The sequence below is a fragment of the Antedon mediterranea genome, chromosome 4, assembly GCF_964355755.1.
Source record: "Antedon mediterranea chromosome 4, ecAntMedi1.1, whole genome shotgun sequence".
Lineage (NCBI taxonomy): Eukaryota > Metazoa > Echinodermata > Crinoidea > Comatulida > Antedonidae > Antedon > Antedon mediterranea.
Genome location: NC_092673.1, coordinates 21,377,116 through 21,399,602, shown reverse-complemented (window position 1 = coordinate 21,399,602; position 22,487 = coordinate 21,377,116). Strand labels below are relative to the sequence as shown.

Below are 22,487 nucleotides of genomic sequence, written 5' to 3'. Positions count from 1 at the left end.
GGATTCTAATTTAATTTGAATTGGACTCCAACAACTTATTGGCTGCCAAAATTGTCATTCAAGTTATTTAATTTCTTCTGCTGTCAACCGAAAGTATTGTTACCATAAGCCTACCACCACTAACGGGTTTATTTGCTATTTAAATTTCAATTTAAATGTAAATATATTAATTATGAGTGAAGTAGTTTAGATTTATAATGTATTCTAAACAATCAATCGGTTGTTTTGGCTATGATGGTAATTCATTTGATTAGTTCGTGCTTAGTTAGGCCTACTTAGTAACTAATACAGTATCTAATAGGATGACTAATTACCTTGTCACAGGTGCCAGTATTTGCAATTGATGGAATTCGGACAAAATCTATATTGGTAGTTCGATAAAAGTCAACACTATAAATTTCAGTTTATTGTACATTATGATTGAGTATCAAAATGTCAAAAATAAGCTGTGGACTCAGCCCGCAAAGAAAACTCGTCTATTATAGTTTTGGTAGTTAAACGCTTGTCCGCATTGGCGTATCCAGTGGGTATGGGTGGGAATTGGACCCACTTCAAAATCCTGGATACGCCACTGCTTGTACGCGAAGCTAATTTTGTGTTTAATATTTTATTATGTATTATTAAATGTCTTTATACAAGTCATATTTAACTAGCATCACTACTTTGTCGTATCGTCCAACCACCACAAAACATTTGAATTTTGATAGAAATGACGTTTAAACACTACGGCACGACGTTGTGTATCGATTTAATTGTATTTGCATTCTTTTCACTATTCATACCAGACTTAATTAATGATTTTATTTATGATAATTGTTAATTAACAGTGTGATGATTGAATGAGATCAGAGATTTGTAATAACTGATTACGTAATAATACTAGAGTACCGTACCTACCACTGTTTACGCCCTCTGGTGAGATCTGTAGACGATAAATAAACTAATGTGCCTGAATCGACATCACTAAGTTGTATGCGTATCTCATGGTGGTTGGCAGATATACGGGGACCTATAGGATGTATGTTCTTCGAGTTTTTTCCATTTTTGTTATCTTTATTGCTGTAGAAGGTAAGCCCCTTAATATGTTTTTAATTTCAAACTCAATTCAATGTAAGTGACTTAACCTAAGGGTATTTATAAAGATAACACTATATTCATTGTTCAGTATTGTGTAGGCCTATAAGTCAGAAAAATAATCAAAATTGGCCTTCTTTCTTTCCCCTCTTTTTTTGGTCTCAAACAATAGGTCTACAAAATAATGCTAATAGGCCTAAGTTTAACTTGCATCACAACCTGCACATCAGCTTTAATTCGACCAATCTCCTCTGCAGTTATGCCCGGTCATCCGTTTCTTAAAATAAATAAATAAAATGTTATCTCTGTGTTGTTATACGAATATTTATTCGCTAACAGTATTATAAGGTGTTATAACAACTATAACAGTTGTATTATTGAACATGTTTAATTAATAAGCAGGTACCCTGCAATTTAAGGTGTAAATGTATAGACCTCCTGAAAGTGATAACACAAATAGGCAATACGTTTCCCATGTTGTTCACTCTAACATCTCTACCACCACATTCGTACTAAATTATGTACCGTTCAGTATAGCACACATTAACCGATAACAACAACTACCGTCAACTGGTTGTTATGAATTAATTATCTTGTGATAAAAAGGTATTTTATATTCTGAAAGTGAACCTTTGTAAAGTAGCCTACTCGTGTGTAACGGTGCGTCCACCAAGAATGAAATACAGCTTCAAATTTAATAATAAAAGAAAAAAAAAAAAAGAATGAATACATTTCATAACCTTTTAGATAATGATTTACAAACAAGGACATATACATGGCTGCAGTCGCGTGCTCAATAGTTAGTGCAGGGAGTTGTTACAACTCCCTGGTTAGTGTTTACCGACCGACCGACATAGTGAGCTGTAGAGGTTAAACAAAGTGCGATTGTTCGTAAAAGGATATCGCCATAATAACTATATTATAATTGATGACAGCAGTGGCGTAACCCAGAGGCCTGAGACCCCTGGCTTAGGAACCCCAGTGGCCCTCCAACGATAGGAGGCCTCGGGTGATTTTAGCCTTTTTCGACAATCACAAGCGATGACTTATTCGCTTGTGATTGCTAACTGTCTATAACTGATCGCTTGTCATTGGTTAAAACGCTTGCGTTGCGTTTACGTCCTTGTGTTACGTTCTAGTGGGAAGCAAGCTTTACGTGGCGTTACGTCCCCGTGTTGCGTCTCTAGTGGGAAGCATTAATGAAGAGGAAGTCTCGTTATCATTATTAGCCTAATGAAGCTAGATCTCCGTTTAATTCAAACTGCTAATACATTAAACAAGTTTCTTTTTTATCAAATACTGATGTCATTAAAGGTACCAATTGCGGTGACACATATACAGGAACGTATGGGGAAATATCGTCGCCTCTATATCCGGAAAACTATCCCGGAAATACTACATGCATGTGGAAAATAACGGTAAGTGTTTTTGAAGTTAAAGTTCAGTTACAATAATATTCAATGTTTGTACGCTTACGTCAAATAGTGCTTCATGTCCTCATGTTGAAAAATATTCATTATTAAAGCTCTGTCTACACTATCAAGCTTTATGTGACAAAAAAATGTGATGTGCCCATATGAACATGATGATGTCATATCACTACCATATTTTGGCATATCACTACCATATTTGGGCATATCACACTTTTTCCTTCAAACTAGTTTGATAGGTGTAGACAACGCTTAAGAAACGACAACCAATAAATATTAATTTTATTTTCAGGTTCCAGAAGAAAGTCGTGTTTCGGTTAAATTTCGTTCCTTTGATTTTTATTGTCCGCATGATTATCTTGAAATTTATTTAGATGGCACAGGTGACGAAGTGCATGACCGGTAAGTAAGCCTGCTTTTTCTAGAACCGTTTCAAATTAATCAATTAAATCAACGAATATAATACTCAAAAGCAACAAACTCAAGTAAACTGACCAGTAAAGCTTGGTTCCCACTAGAACGTAACGCAAGGACGTAAACGCAACGCAAGCGTTTTAACCAATGACAAGCGAAGTTATAGACAGTTAGCAATGACAAGCGAATAAGCCATCGCTTGTGATTGGTCAATTCACTTGCGTTGCGTTACGTCCTTGTGTTGCGTCGCTAGTGGGAACCACGCTTAACTATTCCATACGTCAAGAGAAAGATAATAATTATAATTGTTGACGGTGAAGACGTTGATGACGTTGAAGACGTTGAAGACGTTGACAATGTTGAAGACGTTGATGACGTTGAAGACGTTGACGATGTTGAAGACGTTGATGACGTTGAAGACGTTGATGACGTTAAAGACGTTGAAGACGCCGAAGACGTTGACAATGTTGAAGACGTTGATGTCGTCGATGACGTGGAGACGATGTTGATGACGTCAAAGGCGTTGAAGACGTTGAAGACGTTGACGATGTTGATGACGTTAAAGACGTTGAAGACGTTGAAGACGCCGAAGACGTTGACAATGTTGAAGACGTTGATGACGTTGAAGACGTTGATGTCGTCGATGACGTGGAGATGATGTTGATGACGTTGATGACGTTGAATACGTTGATGACGTTGAATACGTTGATGACGTTGACGATGTTGAAGACGTTGATGACGTTAAAGGCGTTGAAGATGCCGAAGACGTTGACGATGTTGATGAAGTTGACGACGTTGATGACGTTAAAGACGTTGAAGACGTTGATGATGTTGACGACGTTAAATTATATTTTTTTCAAAACAATCAATTGCACATATTGCATAACAGTAAAAAAAAGAAATACATTTCGATGATTGATCAATATTTCTGAATTATGTTATACTGTATAAATATGTTTTAAATCAATTATTATAACAAATTAAGAATATCGGAGAATTACACACAAATTCATTTCAATCTTTATGAATGCGTTTAGACCCACTAAATTTTTACTGCAAAAACTAAAATTCGACATATTATATACCATACAATTGTAATTAACATGAATGAAACGCAATTTAAGTAAACTATAAAATAAATAGTATGAAAACGCGTTTCGAACAATCGTGTTTTGACGACTGGATCAAATGCATGCGTAATTCCTGCAATGAAGCACATTTGTTTAAATTTGAATAATCTACTCGACCACGAAAAAGAACGGCAGTAGTTGGGTCGCTTAAAAGTTAATTGACCGTTTTAGGAGAAAGAATTACACGTTTAATTAGTAAGTAAAAACATTGGTTGTAGTCAAGTACTGTAGTCTATTGTGAATAAAGTTACATATTAATGGCAGTAATTACAGTAAGAAGCTACCGTAAGCTTATAGGCGATTGGGCATTCGGACAAGAACCATGTCATTACATACGGGTACACGGTGGTCAATAATAACAACTTAGAATGGATCTTATACATCCATGAATATACTATATTTCTATTTTCAGAAACAGTTAAGGCCTGTTACTTAGACAAATCCTAATATAAATTCGTCAGTTTAATCATAATAGTTACGTAACATGTCGATGCTGATAAATAAGAAGTGGTTCTTGCAGTTTATTATGTCGACGTAGAAAGGAGTCGATTGACCTTTTTGATCAAGTTTAAATGTGTAATTTGAGTGCTCATCATTTATGATTGGTGAAGATTTATAATACCTTGAACTTAACATATTGTATCAATGTCATTATTGTTTTTGGTACGATTAATTACAATAAAAATGATGGTATCATAAAATGAATCGCAGCACGTGGCAATAGACGGTTTATTTATAATATACTTACATCTCCTGGTCTATTTATAATTTTGTAATTAAAATCATGTAAACTAATAAATAATGTTATTTAATGAAGGTTATCCTTGAATGAATCTGTTGATTGTACTATTAATTGTATTGTATTTATTTTATTTTATTTCCATAACAATTATTGTACTTAATTCTGCTGACTTGATTTGAAATAGGCTGGTGCAAATTATTAGGACCAATAACTCCAACATAATTGGCCTCTTGGAGAGGTGGGGTTGCTGAATAAGTTTGCATATGAATTACATCATTGTTTATTAACAGACTTACTAATATCTTTCCAACTTAAATGGTACAGGAGACTGTATGAAAACGATGACGCCAAATGCAAATATTTACCTACATTTTATATAGAAAAAATAGGCCCAAAATCATTAACCTCAAATATATCAACAATTCTGTGTAATATATCCGTACCACCATTTTATCTCTCAGTTATTAATTCTATAGCAGTAGCTAATGCTTGAATAAACAAATTAAATAAGGAACCATTAATATATCTAATACACCTAATTTAAAATAGTTTGATTATGAATTAATTTCGTTTTTTAAATCCATATAGACTATGCGGCAGTAATTATTACACATTGCTATCGGAAGCCAATTCTATGTTGTTAATGTTCGTGTCTGATTCAAATTTATCCGGAAAAGGATTCCATCTTATATGGAGAGCAGTGGGTAAGTTAGTTTTGTATAATTATACCATTAATTAATACTCCATGATTATTACTTACCCTGTTTAAAAATGTTTAAATCTACGCCTTGGGTTTAATAAGCGCACGTTACATTAATTAAAGGTACTGTATTGTGTATTTTAATGCATATCATATAACCATTAAATCGCATCTTCAGAGAGCCATATTGCCTTTTTTTTCAAATTGTATTTTTATTTTATTGGCCATTGGTTACTCACATTGCGCATTACAATTTTTTTATTTATATATGTAAGTAAATTAACTTCGTACATCCAACTTGTTATATTATAGTATATAGTAATAATTTAAAGGTTATAGTATGTCACAATACTTGCATTTCATATATTACCTATATACCGCGTTTCTTATTTTCAATTTATCAATAAGAGTTGGTATCTCGTGGTAAGCCTACGAAACAGAGCAGTGTACTTGTAGTGGCAGGGGATCCTAGAGGCTCAGACCTGGCTGTAGACGGCGATCCAAATCCATTCTTCAACTCTGGTTCGTGTACGCACACACGTACGTAATTGCTATCTTGTTTTAAGCTTAGTTCACACTAGGGCACAACACAAGGACGTATGTTGAACAAACCACGATCGTCCGAACTTTCGCTTTGGATTGGTCAGCTGGCACTTGCGTTGCGCCTATGTGCAAGAGGCAACCAAACTTGATAGCTAGTTTGTATTAGAATAAATGCCTACCCCGAATTAAACAAATAATAATTCAATGATTATCTGACAGCGAATTACAGTATTATAATATCGGTCTAGATTGACAGTCAAATGGGACTCATTGTAAATACCAGCCTAAACAGCCAAAATAATGTTTTGATTATTTGACAGTGAATTATTATAAATACTGGCCTAGGTTGACAACAAGAATAAAGTCATTATTTATTGAACAAGATTTTACAGATTACCGTCTACATGCATCTATATACAGTAATACTGTATACTCTCTTCTCCCAGACGGGCTTTGGGGTTTGTAATTTGAGCATAACCTGTCCTAGTTCACAAATTATCAAAAACGTCAGCCTCTAAAACTATAACTTGCTGCTTGATATAGCTTCTGAATGAGTAATCCTCTGGAGATGTAGCTGGCTAAAGCAGCAGCGAGAAACGTAGACCTAAATAAACTACCAAAGAATGTCTTTTGAGATTTGCTATTCTTTGATAATTAAACAGATAACGATTTTGAGCCTTGGTGGACTGTTGATTTGGAAAAGGCATATGCAGTGCAATTTGTCGATATTGTTAATCGAGAAAGTGCAGGTATTATTTATTACTAATTAGTATCATATCTAGATCGTTAGAAAGTAAGTATTTTACAAGCATTATTGAAATTGAGATCCAACACGCATTGTAATTTGAGATTAACAATTCTAATTGTAATAACAAATCAATTTGTATTGATGTTTTCTCTGATTAAGACATTCTGATCATCAGAGGGCGTGTTTCCGCAGCCAAGAAATAAATTATCGGTTAATTTTTCAACCAATAGAGTGCGCATAATCAGTCATTATAAAAAAATAACAGGGAGCCCATCACATCGCAACAATTTGTTCTTCAGGTCAAATGTTACAAATTATCGCATTTTATCCGATAATTATCTGAATGAGATAATTATCGGTTAATTTTTCTCTAGTGGAAATCAGTTTAACCATGTTTCCACAGGCAGTTTATCGGTTAATTAAAGTGCGCATGATTTAGGCATTATCAAACAACCAGAGACCCAATCAGATCTGTCCTTCAGGTCAAAGGTTAACAATTATCGCATTTTATCCGATTATTATTATTTGATTTGAATGAGATAATTATCGGTTATTAATCGGTGGGAATCGGTTAAACCCCGTTTCCGTAGGCAGTTTAACGGTTAATTTTTATCGGTTAATTATCGGCGAAACACGGCCTAAATTCATGACTACACGCGAGTTTTTACTTTCTAAATGAATATTATTACGATGTTCGAGTGATCTATTTTCCTTTAAATCGTCACAAAATAGCCTTTTTGTTAGTCTTTCTTCCATATAACTAGGCCTCCTACTAACTGCACCGTATCGCAAAAGTGCTGCTTCAGTATTTTTCGTCGTCCTTTAGTTAGGTGATTTGGACCCATACTACTTCTATTAATGTATCGATGTCATAATTGTTTATTTAGTACGTTTATTTAGTTATATTTTATTATATATATATATATATATATATATATATATATTTCGTTCAATTTTAGCCGAGCGCCTGACTAATGCTGTCGTTCATATCGGCATGAACCCAACTCCTCATTCGGTGAATCCAAGATGTGGTTCAACTGTGTCGGCTGAAAGTATTTTACTTAGTACAAACATCCGGGTAGAGTGCAACGAACTCATGTATGGACGTTATGTGTCTGTGTGTGTTGTTGGTAGAAACGAATATCTTACGTTATGTGAAGTGGAAGTTTTTGGAATTAGTAAGTGTTATATTGATATATTGTACAGTAAATTAAAGCGCAACGCAACAACGATAGGCGCAACTCAAGTGGGTTGACCAATCAAAGGCGACAGTTCTGATGATCTGATGATAATTGGGCAATTACTTGAGTAGCGCTTACGTCGTTCCTGTTGTCACGAACTCCTCTTACGTATGTTTCCGAGCGGTTGAAAATACTTTAGGAACTCCCTTGTGACATAAAAGTATACACACAAAATCCACAAAGTTGTAAAATAACTCCAAAACAAAGCATTAATTTCAATCAACTTTCAACAATCCAGTAAGCACTTTAAACAACAGCTTCACAATAACCTTTACAATCTATAATATCCAACAACCTTACAATAGTTTTACATCCTTTTAAGTTTTATATACAAGATATTCCTATCCTTCTAGATCGTTCTTTATACTTCTTAATTCTATTGGATTACAGTTTCTATTAATAGCGTTTCTGGAATGTTCCTGATTGTTCTTATTAATTATACATGGTTTCTTAAATCAAAACATCTTATTCTAGAATGCATCATGTAGACACTATGATACTGTGTTAGGAATGGTAATTCATTACACCTGTATTGCGTACTGTACCTTAACCACTCGATATTAAATTCGTTCTCATGTCAAAGATAATACATTTACCATTTATACATAAATAAAAACATGTTTTCTGTACGCGTATCATTTATTCAGGAATGTTTTGTCATTGTTCTTAGATTTAATATCAAGTCCTGAAACGACTGTAGACTGTAGTTACTCCCCTGGACCATGTGATATCCCTGCTACCGACTGTTCTATTCCAAATTTCGAATGGCCATCATGTAGTAAGTATTTGTTGTTGGTTTCTTGGTTATAAATTAAATTAAAGTTATTCTGTTATCATGGATGCCTGTAATAACAGGGGAACTGTGGAACTTATATTAAATAAATTAAAGATTTGAGCAACCAAGATGGCGATTGAAGCGCAACAAGCATCGACCTACGCGCGCATTGACGGTGTCTCTTTGCAATAGGCTATCTATGAAGGAAAAAGAAAAATTAAAATTCTATTTCGCCAAGAATAAAATTTGCAACATTATCTTGCCATTTCCAATATTTCAGTTTTAAATTACTACCCGCGTAAAATCATGATTGAACCTATAATTTCTTTTATTTACGTTTGAATGGAAATTAAATAGCATCGATCGATTGTTGTATTTGATTTTGATAGTGTGTGACGAGTCGATGTTCAAATGCAATAATGGTCGCTGTATTCCAATGACGTACCGATGCAATATGTATGACAATTGTGGTGACGCAAGTGATGAATATTCATGTGGTAATTATGAATTTTATTTGCTATAGTTTAATATAAATCATGGAGCCGCCACTGTTATGGTAATTTTTTCCTCATGATACTGCGAGTGTAATAATAGTAATAATGATAACATTTATAAATATTTAAAACTTTAATACGGGTAACTGTAGAAGAGCCTTCTACTCCAATAAATAACACAATGACAATTTAAAAACAAAACCGGCACCAACCGGCTTACGAAAAATCTGAACGGCAAAAGATAAAATCATTAAAAAAAAGTTATATGATAACGCGCACTAAATTTCACGCGATTATTTAATTTAATTATCAACGTTTCGATGTTTAAAAGTTTTAAGTAGTATACGTATGAAACGCCATATATGCCAAAATATTTATCTTTTTACTAATATTAAGTCAAATCTCCGTTTGGAACCCAGACTAATTCTTAATGTATCACATCGTAGAATGTTCCAGTGTTAACGATACACTGTGTGTCGAATCTGGTGGAAGTTACTGTGTTGCAGCACGATTTGTGTGTGACGGCTTTGGTAACTGTCCAGACTATTCTGATGAAATTGCAAGTTGTGGTAAGTCAGTATTTCAAGCAGTGGCGTAAACGAGGCCACTGGGTTTAGCCAGTGAGTGCTTATAGACTTTACACTGATTTAAAGTTAAGTAGGTAGATAAGGGAGTTAGTGAGAGCGTGTGGGAGGATGCTTATGTTTCCAATCCAGGTATAGTTTTTGCCAACTTGTCTTTAACTTTCCGTAAGAATTAGCAAAGCAAATTATCCATCGGCAGCCGTTCATTTTTGTTTTCTATATTGACCTTGTCGTTCAAACGTTATGCTTATAGATAATACTAATTTTACATGTATACATTAAAGATGTATTGTCCCTCTGAAAAAATAATTGTTTTACATGTTTTTGTTGAATATGCAATTTTATTGTTAGGCCTACATAATAGTTATTCACTTTTACCAAAAAAATGGGGATCGAAAAAAAAAAAAATATATATATATACCTTAAAAAACTAAAATTAAAAGCAAAAAATAGTCAAATTATCAAATCAATAATTTTTTGGTTAAGTTTAACCGTTTATTTGATCTTTTTACAAGTGATTAACTTGATTAAATCTGCAAAATTGACTATTCAAAGTCTGATTTTTTGGGGGACAATACATCTTTAACTGGAAGCCGTAACTTGTAGTTTCCTTATTTTAGTTCTTACGTTGTGCTATTAGAGTTTAAAATGTATACATTACAACCAATATATGGTTCAATATAGCTTGTGGAGAGAACGAATATCAGTGCACGGATGATGGCCGATGTCTGCCTTCAGCACAAGTATGTGATCATATTTTGGACTGTAAAGATGGGCAAGATGAGGGCAACTGTGGTAACATTATTTTGTGTTATTTTTATCGAGAAAAGTCTAACTTAAAGCTTGTCTTTATGTTGACATACTTCAGTCTATTTTTAAGATACAGTCGATCCTCGTATGATACCATGTCTAGTGTCAATATACATCCCACAGTATCGTGTCTGATGACGGCAACAGGCCCATACGATAGCACATAACTCCTAAATATTAACTTAACCTAACCCTCTAAATAATATCTTACTCTACTAAACTATCACATGGGATGAAGATTACTGTCAGAAGACGCAATACTGCAGGTTGTTTTGGTAGGTAGACGTGATACCGCTCATTTTATCGAGCACTTGGTAAAGCTGAATTTACTGCTTATTAATTATTACAACTTTTATGGTTCATATACAAAATATATTGCCATATTATTAGATTGCCATTTTATTATTTGCATTACAAAAAATCTTTATTTAAGAATATTTTTATGGTATTTTAAGTACAATTGCGTTTAATACCATTGATTAAGACCCATTTCGCAGTGAATAACATTATTATTTTTTTCAGGAAATATATAATTATTACTTTAATTTTATTTAATTTATTCTTGTAATGATTTAGTAACATGTGGTGATGCTACTGTTGTGCAAATATCCCGTCATTGTGATGGTAATTACGATTGTTCAGATGAACGAGACGAAAGAAACTGCGGTAAGCACAGATCCTCTATGACCGGTTCCCTCTAAAGAAACACGTTTACGATTGGTTCTCAATAAAGCAAACGCAATTTTCCCAATCGCTCCTAAACTATTTACTGTACTAAACACTGTTTTTTCTTATATGTTTATATTTTTATATTATTACTACTACTTGTCTGACCTTATTTACTTAAATCTATGTATTGTTATTATTTGATACAATTATTATTAGTAATTATTTTGTTCTGGTGAAACCAGGTTTAAAGCTCTCTTGAGCTTATTTGGTCTTTTGGTCTAGGCTTTGCATCTTTTATTTAATTCTTTAAATTAATCTGTAATCAAGTTAATGCATTGTAAAATAAAAACGAAAGTAAGTAAGTACTAAGATTTCGTTTAAGGGCTGTTATTTTAACAACTACACAGAAGCTGAAACATGTTGCACAATTCCAATTTGGAATTTTCTAGAAAGTTTTATGATAAATTATTTATAAAATCAATCATAAAATTGGAGTTCATATAATATAAGGCATTGCTTCAAATTTATATTTTACAGAAACACCCGGTTGTCATGTTATAACTTACGAATCAAACGTCGAATGCAATCTTGCTGATGCCACATTTTCTACGTTCAATTATCCATTTGACTATTCACCCGGCAGTCGTTGCACCTGGTACATCGAAAGTCCATCAAGCTCTAGTTTTATTCGACTCACTTTTCTGGACTTTGATATACCAAGTGATGCGTTGTGTCAATCTGACACAATAATCGTCTACGATGGAGAAGTAGAGAGTGATGACATAATCGGAGAATTCTGTAATTACAATAGACCACCCGAGTATGTGATCAGTAGTCGAACCAAAATGAGTTTGGTCTTTTACTCGGATAGCACTGTGAGTGGCCATGGATTCCAGGCCAGCTATACGTCGGAATCGATCGTGAGCGATGGAGCCGATTTCAATTCAAGTAACTATGCATTTTCCTCCCAACTATTTAAACTGTTTTACAATACGGCGTGTATTTCATTCAAATTCACATAAACAATTATTATTATTTTTCATAACAAATTGTTTTGAAATACATGAATTATTCCAATTGTAACTTAATATACATTTGATACTCTTTATCATTATTATCATTATAGATAAATGTAGTCCCGAGTGGATATTCTATGGCAACGCTTGCTATAGAAACTTTTCGAATATGCAGTACATTACCTGGACAGATGCAAAGTGGGAATGTGAGCAAATGAATGCACATCTTGTGTTCGTATCAACAGAACTAGAAATGGAATTCATTCACTACATGTTGACTCATTTCTGGAATTCTGAGCACACAGAGGTTTATATAGGTAAGCTGTATATTTCTATACATTATAGATATGTACGTAATGCGTTGTGTGATTTCATATAGAAATGCTTCTGGGCTCTTTAGTGAAGGTTAACTATGATTTGCTTGCGATAAATTGGAGAGCGATCCCGATTTTGTGTTTGCGACTGCGCAGCGTTTATATTAGAAAACATTATATGGACATGTTGTATTTGTGTTGGCAAGTGACATTTCTTTTTATACTGGTGAGGTTATTTTTCAGGATTGTCTGACAGGTTAAGTTCCAATGGTTTGTTATCGTGGAGCAATGGAAGTCCAATGAGCTACACAGCCTGGTATATGCAAGACGGGTAATAACTTCATTTATTATTACTAGTAAAGATAAGTTTGCGGTACACTAACTTTTGAAAAGGGATCATTCTTTTCATACTCTAATCTAGTTTAACAAGAAGAATAAGATACTGGCCTACTGTTAACTTTCATCACAATGAAACTATAAATAATATAAATTCTAAAGACTAGTTGTGGCATTTTTCCTTTGATTTAAAAAGTTTAAATTCAACTACATTTTTTAAACATCATTTAGAAAAGAAAATGTAGCTAAGAACCAACCAAAAGCTGGTGATTTGGAGCAGTGTACTCTAATAAGATTGGACAACTTCCATTCTCTTGAACAATGGAATGAGGTAGCTTGCGAGTTTCCTACAACATCGCAGTACATCTGCAAATATCAACTAGGTATTCATTTCATTCGTTCATTATTCATTTTATCTCAAGATCAAAAAACTCTGTCTAGACTGTCAAACTAATTTGACAAAAAGGTGTGATGTGCCAAAATACAGTGGTACTGATACGCCCAAATATGGAAGTGATATGACATCATCATGTCCAGATAGCACATCACATTGGCAGAGCTTAATAGGAATAGATGTCATTGATGATTTATATAGAGTCTTAGTTACATTAAAAAAATAATGGAAATTTATTATTAAACTGATGAATTTGCAGTTGTCAAATCAGAAGATTTTCTCTTTTAAAATTTATGTAAAAAAAAAATCTGAAACATGCATCAAAATGTACCAGACTCTTCATTTTCAAAGATAATTCAGTTTATGCATTTATATAATTATGTAGGCCATGTGATTTCTGCAGTTTCAGACACATACATGCATATTATGAGTCTATTTTTGGGGTCATGACAATAACGAAGTATCTTAATTATCTCTTACTAATAAGACAATAGTTATAAGTGTAAGTTTGAATAGAAATTATATGCGAATGTTAGTAGTACACATTAACAGCAAATATAGCCATGAATGAAAGAAACTGAAATCTACTACCTTTTGACAGATATGTATCTTAATGTAACGACAACAGTGGAGCAGGTTGAGAAGTCGTTCAAAGGTAAGAATTTCTAAATTTGATGTAAAATATTTCAAATTTTTGTTTCTACAAGATTTTATGACTAAATCATTTGTTTCTCGAAAGATGTAAATACATTTAAAAAGAAATATATGTTTATTTTGATTTAAAGGGAGCGATTTCCAATATCCAATATAGAAGTTGGCATGAAATATTATTCATATAAAATATTTGCCGGGGACTATATTTGAACTTATTGTTATTTGAACAATTGCTGTTGAATCAAGTAGAAGATTAATTATTGATCTTCTGGAGGTCATTTACAGCAATTAAACTATAATACATTTTAAAAGAGATATTTGTTTATTTTGATTTAAAGGAAACGATTTCCAATATCTAATATAGAAGTTGGCATGAAATATTATTCATAAAAGATATTTGCCGTGTACTATATTTGAACTTACAACAATTGCTGTTGACTCAAGTAAAAGATTAATTATCGATCTTTAACTTTTGGAGGTCATATGCAATTAAACTAATGTAACTATTCGCTGATAACACAAATTAAACTAAGATTTATCAAGACGTTCCAGGAATTTATTTTTGATTTACAAAATCAAATTGATCATTTCAAACAAAGATTTGGAATGCATTAGGAGATTAATAAAAACAAACGTCTGTCAACTGTTTTATAATTTATTTATTTGTTTTTCTTCTGTAGCTACTCTTTACTTCATATTCTACATTACAAAATCAAATCAAATTCAACCAAAATTAGTGTTTAAAACTAAACACTAATGAGTTTTTTTTAATGGCAAAGAGTGTTAGAGGGGAGACAAAATAAAAGGAGAAAACTGTTTCTAAAAACTAAATTTCAATTGTATTTTCGATTTTGTAAAGGGTGTTACAGGGAAGACTATCAATGTAATAACCAAGAATGCATTCATCAACTATTCGTTTGCGATGGAAAAACAGACTGTCGAGATGGAAGCGACGAATTCAATTGTGAAAGTAATATAATAACATTAGTAGAAATCTTTATGCAATTATTACGGTACATTAAATTTGTCATTGCTTTTATGGAATGGGTTGGTAACTTAATAACATCAACTCACATTACTGTATGTTTATCTAGGCCAATAATATCTAGTAACAAATAGATGAATACAAATGTATGCTAATTGAGAGAAACCTGGTATTTACAAATACAATGTTGCAGGAAAATATAAAATTGCAGTTTCAATTACTGATAGAACATTGCAGTTTCAATTTCTGCATAGAGATATTATAGTTATATCTCTATGATTGCTGATAGAACCTATTCTTTTCTTTTTTTTTACTCTTGAAGCCAATTGATTCCTATAGGACGCAACACAACGCCGATTGGAAGCAAAGGACTATCCGAATTTTACTTGTGATTGGTCAAATTGCGCGTACGTTGTCGCATTGCGTCCTAGTAGGAACCACACTATCACTATTGTATTGTGACTTCTTTTCCAGGCGAATGTGAATATGGGGACTTCCAGTGTAAAGACAAACAATGCATACCTGTATCATTTGTTTGCGACTTCATCCCACAATGCATTGATATGTCTGATGAAATCGAATGTTGTACGTATACTGCATTACAACAAATTAAATAATAGTTTACTAAAAGAAATGAAAAAAAGTGATTGAGTCATCTCTCTACTGTCAAAAGATTTAAATTTGTGTATGATCTTAGAAGCCTGGTTCCTAATTGGACGTCTTATATAAGAACTATTATTATAAGAATTATATTTAACTTCAGAAAATAGTAGTAATTAACAGAAATGTTTTGAAAACATTTATTAGTAAATAGAGTAAATATTGATCTAACAATGTGTTGCTAATGTAATATTTTAAATTGTCTTAATATTTTGACTTAATGAGACTCCCATTGATAATTGACTTACAACATTTTAACGTTTTGTTTTTTCAAGATTATCCAAACTGCACATCAGAGGAGTTTACATGTGATAATGGTCAATGTATAGATTCTAATCAACACTGTGATTTATTAATACAGTGTACAGACGGATCCGATGAAAAGGATTGTGGTGAGAATGGCCCTACATCAAATGACAATTAAAAACGAAATTAACATTGAATTGTATTAGTTGATCATTTTTATTTATTTGTAAATGTTTGTTTGTATATACGTTTTTTTTGGGGGCACGACGCGTACGTACGTGATTTGTTGTTTGTACGTACGCGTCGTGACGTTTCCTCCCAAACCCTTTCCATCATGCATTGTTCAATAAAGTTCCTCGCGAAATCAAGCTAAGGAGGAACCGCCACTGAGCTAAATAAATCTGAATTGAGTTGATCGCAGTCACACACATAGGTGACGAACCGGATTGCATATGGGGTAGAATGTGTATTTAAAACAATATACGTTATGTAATGTAATGACGTGTTTTTGTTCGTGCTTACGACACAATCGATGCACACATCTCTTTTAGATTTCTGTTCCTCTGGATTTCAGTGCTATGATGGATCCTGTTTACCATTACGAGCCGTATGTGACGCCACCAACGACTGTCCTGGTGACACAGTAGAGGACGAAATAAATTGCGGTATGTACTCAACATTCAATTATTTCCTTCTCTACTTATCTTTATATTTTATATTATCGTAGCAATTTATATTATTTATAGTAACATACAATTAGAATATTTTTTTTAATTGAAATGTATAATATAGATTCTTTCAAAATGTCTACAAACCAACATCTTTCTTTCCATAGATTATTGGATAAACGCAACATGTCCAGCCGATACAATGGTGTGCAAGAACAAGGAATGTTCACCAAAACGGTTCAGATGCCTTTATGACTTAGATGAATACCATATTCAGAAAGGATGCCGGGATATGTCGCACCTTGAACAATGTGGTAAGTTTTAAACGTCTCAATGCCAAAGGCCCCGGCCTACTACGATCATCTAGGCCTGACCAAGTTTACTAAAGCTAAATGAACATAGATTGGACAATTCTAATTATAATATTCCTTTTTAGTATATTTTATCAATATTTTATTTCAGATGATTATAATTGCCTGGAAGACACCTTTAAATGTCCATCGTCGTACTGTATTGCAGAGAGATTACGTTGCAATGCAGTATGGGATTGTCCAAATGGAGAAGACGAAAGAGAGTGTGGTAATTGTTTTCTTACATTTTTCTCTATTTTGTCCATGTTTCGTCATCGTTGGTTTAGTCATCATTTCTGATAACTAGTAATGTCGAAATACTTAATCCTGACGAGAATATGTTTTGTGATGTTTTTGTTTTATGTTTGTGTTTTATGTTTGGTGTGTTTGTGAGAGTCCCCTGATTGTCAGGGTAAGTGGTTTTGGATTACCCTCATTAAAAATGTTCAATACAAATAAGGCAATATGTATCTGCAGGCTCACTGCATTGAATAGACCTGTAAAAAAATACATTCTCTTCTCGATTTTTTTTTCACAGATTCATACGTCTGTCCAAATTCGTATAAATGTAGAAACAGTATAATTTGCATAGCACATAACGACAGGTGTAATGGAGTTAAGAATTGTCCAGAAGGAGATGACGAATTATTTTGTGGTAAGTAATTAGCAATTTTTGTGTTTGATGTTGAGTCATGAGCATGTACTTTCATGTTTTCAAAATCGGTTTATAAGGAGTAAAAAGGGAATGAAAATAAATGTAATTGTTGATGGTAATGGTGACAAATATTTACTCTTTTTTTAGACGATGGTTGCCCCGCACCTGAATGTTCTTGCAGAGGGCTTGAGGTCGCATGTCATGGGATTGCATGGAATGAAACCTTAGCATCAATCATTCTCTCATCAGCAAGATATTTGTAAGTTTAGTTTTTATTTAACGTTTTCTGTGTTATTTGAATTAACTTCTATAAAAGGAGGTCTTATAAGTTCTTATGAGTTCTTATTCACGTTGAAACGGGTAATCTCAAAGTTGATGGGGCACTGAAGTCCCAGCAAAACAGAACTTAGGCGGGAAATGGAAACTATTGGCTGTTGTCAATTTGGCAAGCAATACATGACAGAATAGACATAGCTTTCATGGTCAGTAAAACGTTACACATTTACAACACGGGTCAAAGGTTAATTAAAATGTTTTTTTTTTCTACAGAAACCTAACAAATCTTAGTAGAAACTCTGTGAACAGAAGGTCAACTAGAGGTGTCACTCTTAAAGATTCTTTACTTCTTGACATTGATCAATTTTCTTTACTTATAAAAGCGTAAGTTCATAATGTACACCATTTCATTTTGATAATATATTCATATGAGTAAATCAAAGATATGTTGATCAATGAATGTGCGAATGATGTTAGCGTTTTGTGTATTGATGCACACACTATTTTTAGGTATTACCTCTACAAAAAAGTGGAATTTAATTTACAAATAATGTATAATATATATACATATTTGGTATTTGGTTTCGTAGCGTTCTTATTTTTATTCAATCTTTTTTGGACAATTCGTCTTTACACAAATTTAAAGAAGTTGTTTATTACGCATTTAAACTTTTTTGTTTGTTTTAGTGATTTTTCAAGTAATGGAATAGAAGAGATTTTACCAAACACATTTGGTCAGCAAGTAAATTTGCAGATATTGTGAGTAATAATAACCACTTTCTAAATAACTTAACTTTTAATAAAATGCATATTTACATGTGAAACAATTTTATTATTTATAGGGTACTGTCAAATAACGAGATAAAACATTTGGAAAAAGGGGCATTTAATGGTTTGAGCAATCTTCAATTTCTGTAAGTGAATTTTATCTCGAACATTAGTAACACAGTTTTGAGTTCAATTGAGATCAATGTTTTAAAAAAACGATGGTTCTGATTGACCAACGTTTTTACTGTGCTTCAATGATTCTAATAAACATGTTTTTTTTTACTAAATAGTTACTTTCCGCACATGCATCATATCTCATCACAACATGAGCAATAACCGGTTTATTTACTTTGTTTTAAATGACTTATTTCTATAATTTTAGGTACATAGACTATAACGGTTTAATATCAGTAGATTCTGGAGTGTTTTCAGTTTTAAGTGTACTGCAAAACCTGTAAGTAATGTGAATTAAAATCGTATAAACAACTTTACTTACCAATTAAGACTAATTTGAGGCGTAGTGAGTTGTGGAGTAGTTTAAATTATGAGATCATTCTATGACGCATAATAGCTTTCATTTCATTCAACTTTATATTTGAGTACATTTGTAAAAGATTTTTATCTAACACTTAGGCCTACCGTTTACAAAAATATAAATATGGTTTTGAATTATTTACGGTTTTACAGATATTTACAAGAAAACATGTTAACTGAATTCCAAGAAGATGTATTTGATGGTTTATATGAACTAAAATCATTGTAAGTTTTGATCCATTTTAATTATAACCTTTTTAAAACTGAAAATTCAAGTACATTGAGAATAATTCTCGGGTGTGGAACTCCAAGCACGACCTCAAGATCATAAGCTGGCGTTAATACGTCTAGACCACTGAGCTTGCGCTGATGGCTAGGGGTTAGATTCGATCCCAAGTAGGCAGAGGGTACTGCACCAACAGAGCTCAAACAAGAGCTACAGAAATTTTTTTTTTTAGATAACGCATTTCACAAATGTATTGTTTCTTTTAGGTCAACAGATGATTTCCTTTTCTGTTGTATGATAAATGACATTGTTGGTGACATTGAACATTGTCACCCCCCTGCGGATCAATTCTCCTCTTGTGAGGATCTTATGAAAAATGAATTCTTACGAGTACTGATGTGGATTCTTGGAGTGAGCGCGCTATTAGGCAATGTCATCGTCATTGTATGGCGCTTGTATTCGAAGGACTATCGCAATGTTCAGTCAATACTTATCACAAATCTTGCCACTTCGGATTTCTTAATGGGTCTTTACATGATAATTATCGCTGGGGCAGATTTATATTATAGAGGGCGTTACGCTCGAGTTGCAGAAGATTGGAAATCGAGTTTTTTGTGCAATTTTGCCGGAGCTATATCGACTTTATCTAGTGAATTTTCAGTGTTTATATTAGTTGTTATGAGTGTGGATCGTGCGGTATCTGTCGGATTTCCATTTAGCACCGCTCGACTAAATCGTAAAAAGTGTCTTATTATGCTCGCAATAGCTTGGTTGACTATGATCGTTATCAGTTTTCTACCAATGTTTAACATACCGTATTTTGGAGAAAGCTATTATGGGCGACCTAGCGTATGTCTTGCATTGCCACTTACAGGAGATCGTCTCGATGGTTGGGAATATTCAGTCGCTATTTTTCTAGGATTCAATCTCTTAGGGTTTGTTATTATCGCTGTCAGTTATACATACATCTATGTTGTTGTTAAACAAGCTGGAGCCTCTGTAAATAAAAGTCAGTCGAAAACTAAAGAGTTTAAAATGGCAACGAAAATGGCAATAATCGTTTTTACTGATTTCTGCTGCTGGTTCCCAATTATTTTGATGGGAATTGTTTCTCAGGCTGGAGCTTGGCAGATTCCTGTAGAAATTTATGTATGGTCGGCGACATTGATCATGCCAATAAACTCATCCCTGAACCCGTATCTTTACACAATTCCCTATATCAAGGATGCAAGGAAGCGGAAGAAATTAGCGAAAAAAGGAACATGTGCGTCTATTATGATGAGTGAAACACAAAGTGAGTAAAATCTTAAGTAATCGTATGCGTGGTTCTCACTTTTTGTGATTACGCAACACTCCATTGTGTCGCTAGTGGGAAGCACGAGGACGCAACGTAAGTAACTTGATCAATCACAAGCGATGGATTATCCCAACTGTCACAATTGCCATTGGTCAATTTGGTTGCGTTGCACTTACGTCCTTGCGTTGCGTCACTAGCGGGAACCACGCTTTAGGTAACAAGTTGATATTGTAGAATTGGGATAGTAGGACACTGCAGTATGTTTATTGATTTTTTTTGTTTCTAAAATTATCCATATTTTGAGTGAATTTACTATACTTTTTAGTTAGTATAGTTGTGCTTAAACCTTAGACCAGATTGTAACGTTTTTACATATTAATTTTTGACTTATTTTAGAAACCGAAGTAACATTACTTGACAAAGTTAAGCAAGATCTTGAAAGAAACCGTGTTCTACCTTTGCTCAGCTTAGCAACCTCTCGCCCGTACCTCTTATCTTCAATATTAGCTACTCACACAAAGAAGGTTACCGAAAACCTTACTACAGGACCACTTTTTACAAATGAAGAAATTACTCAGATTGAAACTGATTTAACGAAGGCTTTGCAGTTCCTTCATCGTAGCAAGTTCACTCATGGTACAATCTCAGAAGAACACGTGATCATTCAAACAGACAAGGTAGCGTATCAACGTTTATTGCCATTTACTCTAATAAAACTACTAGGCCTATAGGCTTTAGAAATGTGTCTCCTTAGACTATAGAAATCATAGATACTAGTACTTAAACTTGCTGCTCTTTTATATAATATAAAACATTGTATTCATCATTAATATGAAGAGATTATTTATTTTTTGTTATTATTTGTTTTCTTTTATTTAATAGGCAAACAAGCGGGCTTTTCTTATTGTTGCCTCAACATCAACTACCAATACTACAGAGGGCGTCTCACCTGAACAAGATTTTGAACAACTTAACAATCTTGTAGACAAATTAAGACGCTCTAAAATAAACTAATTATTGTACTTTTTAGATATGTTTTTGCACCTTTTCCGTTTTATTGTGTAGTATAACGTTTTACGCTTTTGTATGTATCGTTTTAACATAATGTGCAATTATAAACAGTAGCCTATGATTGGTTGTTGACATTAAATTTTTACCTAGGCCTATATTTTTTAGATAAGATATATTTATTCGTCCAATTTGTTACAATCTGCTAGTAATAAGGACCACTTATAATTACATAGAAGTGGCTCAACAACGACTAAAAATGTAATTCGATTACATGTCGTATTCGTTGCTTAAGTATGTTATACTTGATAGTATTTAAAATAAATTAATAATTGATAATTCCATCATGTTTTAACTTGTTTGTGTTTGATTACAGGGATATGATTATAAACACATGCCTAATGATGGAATTCCTCGTACTTCTGAGCAAACGTACCTTAATAAAAACATTACCATCAACAGACTGGTCCTCTGATGATTAAATTAACACTTTTATACCCAAAAAGTGATAAAGAGGTGACGATTCACATGGTGTGGGTACCTTCTTCGTCTATACTATGATATCCCAGCGCAAAGTACTCTATCCAAATCAATAAGAAAAGTCAAGAGACGACCCAAAACCACATGGATAAAAATTATAGAAAATGATACGAACAGAAAAATAGACAAGTCTATGCACACTTTTGAACTTTCTCTGTTTGGAGAAGTCTTGTTAAATGCGCCATGTTGCAAGACGTTCAGCGTTT

At 33.3% G+C, this 22,487-nt stretch overlaps 2 protein-coding genes across 2 annotated transcripts; both read left to right on the top strand.

Moving 5' to 3' along the window:
* The first annotated feature begins 988 nt into the window (after nt 1-988).
* On the top strand, nt 989-8,832 carry LOC140047695 (uncharacterized). The gene is made up of 8 exons (XM_072092733.1): nt 989-1,068; nt 2,389-2,492; nt 2,797-2,906; nt 5,379-5,494; nt 5,899-6,030; nt 6,696-6,782; nt 7,741-7,959; nt 8,693-8,832. The coding sequence occupies exons 1-8, from the start codon at nt 1,017-1,019 to the stop codon at nt 8,830-8,832; spliced, it is 960 nt and encodes a 319-aa protein (XP_071948834.1). The 5' UTR covers nt 989-1,016.
* A 1,286-nt stretch (nt 8,833-10,118) lies between these two features.
* LOC140047694 (uncharacterized) lies at nt 10,119-22,083 on the top strand. The gene is made up of 24 exons (XM_072092732.1): nt 10,119-10,146; nt 10,560-10,670; nt 11,262-11,351; nt 11,892-12,302; nt 12,481-12,687; nt 12,928-13,015; nt 13,252-13,403; nt 14,016-14,069; nt 14,928-15,038; nt 15,528-15,638; nt 15,989-16,105; nt 16,511-16,624; nt 16,795-16,941; nt 17,090-17,206; nt 17,516-17,632; nt 17,780-17,891; nt 18,182-18,292; nt 18,596-18,667; nt 18,751-18,822; nt 19,059-19,130; nt 19,364-19,435; nt 19,703-20,730; nt 21,130-21,410; nt 21,616-22,083. The coding sequence occupies exons 1-24, from the start codon at nt 10,119-10,121 to the stop codon at nt 21,745-21,747; spliced, it is 3,927 nt and encodes a 1,308-aa protein (XP_071948833.1). The 3' UTR covers nt 21,748-22,083.
* Nucleotides 22,084-22,487: the final 404 nt, after the last annotated feature.